The sequence below is a fragment of the Nothobranchius furzeri genome, chromosome 7, assembly GCF_043380555.1.
Source record: "Nothobranchius furzeri strain GRZ-AD chromosome 7, NfurGRZ-RIMD1, whole genome shotgun sequence".
Taxonomy (NCBI): Eukaryota; Metazoa; Chordata; class Actinopteri; order Cyprinodontiformes; family Nothobranchiidae; genus Nothobranchius; species Nothobranchius furzeri.
In genome coordinates, this window is record NC_091747.1 from 69,526,052 (window position 1) to 69,535,980 (window position 9,929).

Genomic DNA, 9,929 nt, shown 5'->3' on the forward strand with positions numbered 1-9,929 from the left:
ACCATGTTCGAACATAAGGATGCCCATCGGTACACTTGGTACCAGGGCAGCTTAGGTCGCAGGTCGATGATAGACTTTGTAGTCGTATCATCTGACCTGCGGCCGTATGTTTTGGACACCCGAGTGAAGAGAGGAGCGGAGCTGTCAACTGATCACCACCTGTTGGTGAGTTGGATCAGATGGCAGGGGAAGATGCCGCGTAGACCTGGCAGACCCAAACGCATAGTGAGGGTCTGCTGGGAACGCTTGGCAGAAGAACCTGTCAAGACGGTCTTCAACTCCCACCTCCGGCAGAGCTTTGACCGCGTCCCGAGAGCAGTGGAGGACATTGACACCGAGTGGGCCTTGTTCCACTCTGCGATTGTTGAGGCGGCTGTTGCTAACTGTGGTAGCAAGGTGGCCGGTGCCAGTCATGGTGGAAAACCTTGTACCCGCTGGTGGACACCAGAGGTTCGGGGAGCTGTCAGGCTGAAGGAGGCTTACAGGGCGTGGCTGGTCTGTGGGTCTCCGGAGGCAATTTTAAATAAAAGGCATCAGTGGTATTCATTACTTGTGGTATATTCAGCATTTTAAAATCTGTTCAGGATTTATGTTTTCTTGTTTATTCATTTTTCTTATTTTTTATTCTCCTTTTTTCTCCTGTAATACGTGTCATCGCTGCTGTGACGTCTAGCTTTCCCCACTGAGGAACAATAAAGGGATTTTCTATCTATCTGCAGCCTTTCCACTTCCTGTTTACTGTAGGTCAAATCTTTTCTCACGGGCCAACAACAAAATAAAATATCATTTTATCTTAAATGAAAATGCAACATCTCACCTGTTAACTTTCATGTTTTGGAGCAGAAAAAGAGCATCAAACCAACATATTTAAAGCTCAGTTTGCTCCACTGGTTTACTGTGATGCTCACCTGTTCCAGCCAGATACCTGCATCATGGGGTTGATCTGAGCTGAGGAGGAGACTCCTGTTGTTTTGCTCATCTTCATCATAATAATGACAACATTAGATGACAACAGGTGCTCACATAGGTTTGTGCTGATGAACATGTTTGAGCAGCTTGACCACGTTGTTGTGTGTCGGGGAGGAAACACGACAGCAGCCACAGAGTCGTGCTGATTTGAGCGTGTCGCTGCTCGCTGGAGTTATATCAGCTCTGTCTGGAAGTTAGCTGTAAAACTTTCTCTTTCAGTCGTGAACACATCACTGAGCGGTTAAAATCTCCATTTCCGGGCTTCAGCGTCGGTAAATAGCTGAGTATGCTCGCTAAACTCAGCGCTGAGTGAGAGGAGTGTTTAGTTTGTCCGAAACAGCGGAGCTGCAGACACCGGCAGCAGACACTGGAAAAAACACAGAGGGCGCTTCGGCTCTGTGCTAACACCGCAAAGCATCATGGGAGTTGTAGTCCTTGCGGTAAAATCGGCTAGCGGGTCAGTTTAGATAATTATCTCGCGGGCCACATAAAAATGCACGGGACTTGTGTCTGACACATGTGCCATAGACCCTGGATCACACATGTGTTGTACTGCAATTTAAATGAAAACTACTGATGGGTGTTACGACCACGCCAGTCACGTACTTTGAGATTTATCAGCTTGTAAATGTTTGTAATTAGCATGACTACAAACTAGAAATCGGCACGTCGCATATGTGACGTCACCACATAATCTCCTCTGCCCTAGCGTAGCTGCTACTCACCACATGACCAGATTTATGGTGGTTCTTTCCTCCTGTAGGAAGTTTGCTGAACTTACAGCCCTTTTCCCTCAGCTTTCTCCAAGTCTGCTTCCACGACATCACTTTCGTGAAGCGCATTTGTACTCCTGGACTTATTTTCACACAAAACCTAAAATATTATTTACCCCGTTCAAAAATAAGTGCTTTCTTGGTATCAAAATGCTTCTTTAAAATTCACGGACATCATATGTGAAATCCATGGCACATAACAAGCGGAATTAGAAAATAGCGTTTTTAGCCCCGTTGACTTGCATTCATTTTTTCGTTCTTCCGGGGACCCGTGGTGCGGAAGTAGATGGGCATGACTTAAGCCGGGCGTACACTGTGCAACTTTTTCACTCGTAGCACTCAGCTTCGAAATGAGTTTCCTCCGTAGGGTGGCCGGGCTCAGCCTTAGAGATAGGGTGAGGAGCTCGGACATTCGGGAGGGACTCGGAGTAGAACCGCTGCTCCTCCGGATCGAAAGGAGCCAGTTGAGGTGGTTTGGGCATCTGGTCAGGATGCCTCCTGGACGCCTCCCTGGGGAGGTGTTTCGGGCATGTCCTGCCGGCAGAAGGCCCCCGGGTCGACCCAGGACACGTTGGAGAAGTTACATCTCCAATCTGGTCCGGGAACGCCTTGGGGTCCTGCCGGAGGAGCTGGTGGACAAGGCCGGGGAGAGGACGGCCTGGAGCTCCCTAGTTGGGATGCTGCCCCCGCGACCCGGACCCGGATAAGCGGAGGAAGACGAGACGAGACGAGACGAGACACTCAGCTTCAGCTCAAACTGTACGACTTCCTCGCAGAGCAGGTCTCACGAGCCAGGCGCTCACACTGTACGTCTGGTAGCAACACGTCGGACCTAAAAAATATGCTAAAAATAGCAGTTTTTACTCAACACGTCAGACTTTTTTGTCTTGTTTTGCCTGTTGTCCTTCGGGAGGGCTGCAGGAGGACACACAGGGATTTATGGGGGTTGGATGAGGAAAACAAAATAAAGAAAGTAAATCTGTGTTTTGTGATCAGTTTAATTTGACACGAACACGACAAACACGCTTTCTTGACAATCTTTGTCATTGTGTGTAAAAAAACATTTAGAAATAAAACAAACAACGTGTGTTATTAGGGAAATAGCGGGTGAGCGGTGTTGATGATTGCGCATGCGCCGTGAGCGGTTCTGATGCTTTTCGGGTCGCAGCTGCTCGCTGCGCCGCTTCAACCTTCACGAGGGACGAGCAAAATATCAAACACTACAGAAATCCGTGTGAGCTCACGATTGCTGATCAGTAGCTGGTCAGGTGGTGTCAATCGCCTCTCGTAACCCCCTGTACACTACTCGACGCTCATCGCAAAACTCGCCCCGATCTTGTGGATTCTCGCACGAGTGGAAAATCGGCTCAAAAAAGTGAAAAAGTCGCACAGTGTACGCCCGGCTTAAACTACTTCTCACAGTACTGATGCAGCTACTATACCCAGAGAGCTCTTCTCTGCTCTGCTGCCCAGCTCAGGTACAGAGGCCCTTCTCAGGCGAGACGATGTTGAAGTGCAAGCGGGCGAGGAAGGCGTTCCCCAAAGCCCATCCAGGTTCCATGCTGCTGAATAACCAGAGTCATGGTCTGTGAGACGACGTCTCTCTCAGGGGAGGATCACGAGTGAGACTCTGGATCAAACTCAGAGAAACTGGAATCGGGCCGGATTCTGTAGACGGCTTCAGCCAATGCATCACATCTAATTAGGCACCGAGGAGAGGACGGCTGAGTGTGATTCACAGAGTCACGCATAGCCACATGTGACTGATCCACATTCTGCTCTCCTCTGACTGTACACAAGGAAAATGTCACAGATTTAAGGTCGGAACACCTCAGCAACTCCACTGGACAGGCTAAACGATTAGCTGGCAAACAAACCTTTTACTGCAGGGGCCTTACTCCCGAATGAGCAGCGATCTGCGAGTTTCAAGGAGTTACTTTTCTCACAGTAACAAGAACAACCAACAAGCGCTACAGTTTGGAAAGGAATCCCAAAGCAGAGAGCGGAGCTTGGCTCTGCTGCAGACGTCAAGATTTGGTTTTTATTTTTTTAAAGTTGCAACAAATCATCTGCAGGCTGCGAATGCTCCCAGGCTGCTGCACACGTGTTCGGGATTTGAGGTTCTCAGGGCTTGTTCTTCTGGGAGGTGCAGGACAGACTCAGGTCCCTCTCTGTTCCCCCCAGGAAGAGAGGAAGTCTGGTTTGTGACCAGATGCTGGACAAGATGAACCTACAAGCTTGGTGCTGCAGGCTAACAGAGCTTCTATGAGGCTCTGCTTTGGCAAAAAGAACAATAAATAAACAAAATGATTGTTGGGAATGTTTTCTGTGAATGTGATGTAATAAGAATCTTTATTTTCGTCCTCATCAGATGATGGATTTCCTCCAAAACTCAGTCTGCTTTTATGATGAATTTGGACCAATCAGCTTAAACATGAACAGACAGAACATCTCGTTATGCTCAGAATATCCCAAACATTTCCTACTACCTTTGTTCCGTCATTCGGGTCCAGATTGACGGTCAGACAGTTGCAGAACTGGACATTTCTCTGTTCTTGTTCTCGATTTGGACAAGAACAGACGAGCTTGAAGGTGAATGTCTCTGAATCTCAGCGCCAGGGTTAGATGTCAGTTTGACAAAGATCCTCCAGTAAACCAACGTTTGCTGCAGCAGAGCCCAGACCCCCAGGTTGATTCCATCTTGTCCACTGCTGAAGATCTCCTCTCTCTCTGACAGACTTTCATCTTAGTAGGTTAATGATGCCCGTTTCACTTGCACTAAAATCTTCTCTGACGCCAGAAAGAGCTTTCAAATGCAAATATCGCACTTGAAATCAACTCCAGACCATGCACCTGCCTTAAGAAGAGCCATAACGAAGCACCTACCCACACCTGTCCACGACACAACAGCGTCTGCACTTTAACCAACAATTATAATTATACAATTTGTATTGTCTTTCTCCTTCTTTAGTGGCTAAACTTTCAAATATCATCTTTATTTCTGTTTGATCATGACCTTTTCACAGCAAAACGTACTGAAATCATTCAAATGTGATAATTTAATGTGACAGCCATTTTTGGCTGTCTGTGTTTATTTACAAGACGTCTCATAAAATCCCTGAAAGGCGTTGGACCAAACTTTCAGAAAGTAATGAGCCCACCTACTTCAGCAAACAATGGCTGTAACTCAGCCGCTCCTACACACTCAGAACTAAAACTTACGTGGGAAAGTTATTCGTACCGAGATCGTGTGAGGTCTCACGTTAGCAGACAGCAGGTACTTCCCTTTAAGGAATTCCTGGCTTTTCCTTTTTTATTGTATGTATTATGATCATGTACTGTACATTAGGCTGCAAATCGTACTAATCAGGTTTGCAAAAAGTAACAAAACTGATGCCCTTGTGGGTGATTTGGTCACACAATTTCAAAAGATCCTGCATCTTTTGAGACGTTGGGGTTAGTGTTGTCCAAAAAATCGATACCTAGATATAAATCGATGCTAAAAGTGGTATCTAAATGAGATATTCCATCCCTGTGGTATCGATATTATGGACTATTATACACAGCCTTCTTCAAGTACACCGACACGCACGACAGCCAGATGCCGTAAAGCAGCCTCCGCCTCCCAGACAAACAGAAGAAGACGACGCCGCATGGCTACATTGCAATTTCCCACGCGAGTTGTCTCCGATCCAAGTTTTGTCTGCCAAATAAATAAACAAAAACATAAACAACGAATTTGGGAGGCGCTTCACAGCTCAACTTAATTAGCATACCAAGTCTGACGCGTAGTTGCATATTCACGCTTATGTGCTTAAAGGAAATTCCCGTTTATTGCAACCCGGACTTAATTTCTAGCATGCAGTACGTTTGTTTACTCACGCGGACAACTTTGGTGCTACTTGGATTCCCCGGGGTATTTAGATCCATCGGCGAATCGCCGTCAGCGTATATCCATATAACAGGTGCGGACGGGCACCCGTGGTGCAGCCTCGAAATAAGACATTATCTGCACCAAAACATCTTCATGTCGAAAGGTTTTGTTAGGAATCATTAACGTGATTCCCCTGTTCGTTTGGAGCGGGTCTGGGATTTCTAGGCGTAAACAGACTAGCCGCGGCTAATCTAACCGGCGCTTTTAATGACGTCACTGCCGTGCGCCAATCTGTTTTTATTAAGATTACCGGTAGATGTACCTTTGTCCTACTGTGGAGAAATTCGTTTTCTCCCTTTATTGACCAACAGAGTTGTTCAAAAGTACAGAACAAAACATACGGCATTACATCTTATGACAAAAATGCACCTTAAACAGAGTTTAAGCAGCAAAACATCACTCTGCAAATAGTGTATATGTAGTGAGACAATTCATGATTTAAAGTGTTAACTTTCGCCAGTTTTTGTATGCACGTTTTAAAAAATGCTGATACTTGAAAGGTTTAAGCACTTTACACACTTAATTGAGGAATGTTATTTTTTGAATAAACTTGTTCAATAAATTGGTGTTTTTAAATAGTACCGAAATAGAGTATCGAGTTTTTTCCCCCAGTATCGAATCGAGTTTGAAATTTTAGTATCGTGACAACCCTAGTTGGGGTACATGTTGCCTGTCAGCTTCCACATCATGGCCCCTAATGTTAAAGCGACAGTGTGTAGTTTCCTGGCACTCGGGGGCAGTTCTGGGTAGTTTTACACCATATCACTGGGACTGTCGCTAGCTTAAAAGAACAACCTGTGGAGCAGAAAGCATGCAACCTCCGCATGACCCCTCATACTTTAAAGGTCTTTCAGTGAACTCCGTCGGGAGAGGCAACGCCTTTTAGTTTTCTGGATCTGCTCGGGGTTGTGTGCCTGCTGATGATGTCAAACTACGGCAACACCTCTCCGTGAAAATGTATCGTGTCTTTTTCGGTTCTGATTTTTCACTTAGGTTTTGCAAAGAGTTTAGCAGTTTTGTAATTTCGTGCATACTCTTACTGCATAAATGTTTTTGAACGTGGTAACGTAACTTCCGTACGGCGAATATCTAGCCGATCATCTAATGTGATGTCATTGACAGGCGCAGGGCCCCCAGCCAGCCAGAAGGAAACATGGCGTCGCCCGATGACGTTAGACATGCGCACTATGTACTTACCCGATTTTTAAGGTTGTATGCTACAAAGCCTCCAATATTTTTCAACAACTGGACATAATTTTACTCATTTTCAACTGCATTTCTATGGATATTTCCAGAGATTAACGGTAAAGATACACAAAGCCTCTATGACTGTGTGAGGAGAAGGACTCTCAGCTCCTCACTCACCAAGATGCAGCGCAGTGCCTGCGGTTATAGGTGCTGTTCCCTAAGGTCAGCTGGCTTTGGTGACCATCTTGAATTAGACTTTTTGGGCATTTGTCCAATGATTGTTTTGAGTTTCTGGCGGTTTTTAAGAGTTTTTTCTAACACTCTAGAAAAACAAGCACAGGCAAAAACATGATCACCCGCCTCTTTGGTGTCACGAGTTAAACTTCTCATCCATGAGCTGATTTTTATTAACGTTGACATTTTTGAATGACAGCATCATCATACCAAACTCATCGTCTCACCATTTTTACACGAGGGCCAGCGATGCTGCCAGCGTCCCTGGGATGTTCCTTAATCTGGATTAAAACATGAAGGCCATTTCTGCAGCAGTTCCTCCAAACCATTTACCTTTTAACATCTTCACCTTCTAAGTGTATTTGTTTTTTATTATATAAAGCAAATATTTTAACAGTGTTTGTGCTTTTTCTTCTCTTTTATTCCATTTCTTGTGGTTCGACTGTAAGTCTCTGGTCCACCTCAGCCGTTATTGAGTGTTCTAACTAAACCGGAGCCGAGCAGGAACCTCTCAGAAACCGGAATTTGAACCGATTTCAAACGTTTAGCTGCGTTAGATGCTTTTATGGTTTATGTAAACCAGATTTTGAAAATGCAGACATCATGCATAAACCAAAGATTGTTCTTTCACTTAAGAGACAGATTTTTCTCTTTATTCTGGAGAAAATTTACAGAAGAACTTTGAAAAGCCGTTAATCTTACCTGCAGCATTCTGAGTTTCCTCAGATGCACGCCTGATTTCCCCCCACGCCTATCTGTGTGTGGAATGATAATCAGGACTGAGCTCAAACGGAGCTGTCTGCTACTCCTGCAGAACATTCAGCCGCAGATCACCTCCTCTTCCCGAGGAGCTCTAATGCACTCATTTGAATGCTCTGTTCTCATTGGCTGCCTGGATGTTGTAATTCAACAGGCTGCCCTCTCCCGATTGGCTAGGAGCAGACTGAGGCATAAGAGCCCTCAAAATCAGGAATAAAAGGCAGAGCGTGGGATGACAAACAGTAAAGCTACAGGCAGCAGCGCAACCGGCAGACAGAAATAAACCTACAAAGAAAAACCACTAAAATAAATTTAAATCAGGAATGATTTAGGAGAGTGAGTAAAAGGTTTGGAGTTGGTGTATTTGGTGCATTTTGGACTACTTTTCATTAGGTTTGGGGGAAAAATAGAGAAAAATGTCCTTGGAAGTGAAGGAGAAGACTCAGGTGCGTGTCGTCTTTCTGGGGGCGGCGGGGGTCGGCAAGACGGCTCTGATACGGCGCTTTCTCCAGGATACCTTCGAGCCAAAACACAGACGCACAGTGGAGGAGCTGCACAGCAAAGAGTACGACATCGGTGGGGTCAAAGTCACCGTGGAGATCCTGGACACCAGCGGCAGCTACTCCTTCCCTGCCATGCGCAAACTGTCCATCCAAAACAGCGACGCGTTCGCCCTGGTGTACGCAGTGAACGACCCCGAGTCGCTGGAGGCCGTCAAGAGCCTGAGAGATGAGATCCTGGAGATCAAGGACAAGTACACTCCGATCGTGGTGGTTGGGAACAAGGTTGACCGGGAACAGGAGCGCCGAGTGTCGGCCGACGACGTGCTGGCGACCGTAGAGATGGACTGGAACAACAGTTTTCTGGAGGCTTCTGCCAAAGAGAACGCCAACGTGGTGGAGGTGTTCAAGGAGCTCCTGCAGCAGGTGAACCTCCCCAGCCGCCTGAGCCCAGCGTTACGCAGACGCAGGGAGACCTTCCCAAAGGGACCCGACTTTCGGCCACCTATGAACAAAACCAACAGCTGCATTCTGTCGTAATCCAAGGAAGATGGAGAAACGTGCGTCTCGGTTCTGCTGGACAGAGAAAACCAGGCGACGCTCAGACTCCTGCTGTATATAAACGTTTGACTGATCAACAGGGACTCGGTTCTGAGCGGAGAGAAAACGGACGAGAACAGCATGAAGCAGAATAACGCATCTGCGTTTTTAGTGCTGCTCATTCGGCGACACGCTGCAGGTGTTTAGATCAACTCACAGCTCTTAAATCTGGAGGATGTTTGAAGGTTTTCAGGCTAAAAAACGGTTTACTGGGTATTTAAACGGTGTCGTGTCTTGTGCCAAACTCGTATTTCTCACGTGATCTCTTCTCTCTTTTTGTGAACTCAAATGTAGCACACCACGTTTACAACTTCTGGAGTTATTTTCTATTAAGCTCACATTTAAAACAGTGGTGAGATGCTGTTATTTATTGTAAATGCACTTTTGTTTGGGAACAATGTGTTTTTTAAGTCCTCTTACAAATGTTTTTTTTAATGTGGCCGTTGAAAGGTGTCCTGTACCTGAACTGTTGATGTAAATGTGGAATAAAAGGCTTTAAGCACACGAGACGACGGTGGTGGTGTGGATTTGTCGTCGATGCACGGAGGGATTGCACAGAACGTACTTATTAACCATCAGGAAGTGAAACAATGAGACCACGAGTGTTTCAGAATGAACCGAGATAGAAAAACATGTTCGTTTATAAACTAGACTCATTTAATAGTTTGGGTTATAAACCAAAAGGTTTAGCATCTGAGATTTTTCCAGAGTCGTCATTATTCTCAGCACTTATAGAAAGACATCAAATCATGCAGAAAGAACTGATTCTGAAAGGAATATTTAGTCCTCTACCGTTTATTACACGCACGTTTTAGGCAGCGATGAGCCAACAACTCCGTTTCACAAGAAAAGCAGCAACAAATTAGATGTGCTGCCAAATTAAATTAAATTAAGAGACCCTGCAGGGTGGTTGGTGATCACCCTAACTGGGAGCGTTCTATGTTCTGATCTCTACTGCCCTCTGCTGGCGAG

General features: G+C 45.8%; 1 protein-coding gene across 1 annotated transcript; it reads left to right on the forward strand.

The window, feature by feature from the left end:
• Nucleotides 1-8,039: 8,039 nt before the first annotated feature.
• On the forward strand, nucleotides 8,040-9,464 carry LOC107395376 (ras-related protein Rap-2a). Its single transcript, XM_015974751.3, has one exon. It carries the CDS (start codon nucleotides 8,274-8,276, stop codon nucleotides 8,895-8,897), a length of 624 nt encoding a protein of 207 aa, XP_015830237.3. The 5' UTR covers nucleotides 8,040-8,273; the 3' UTR covers nucleotides 8,898-9,464.
• The last annotated feature ends 465 nt before the right edge of the window (nucleotides 9,465-9,929 follow it).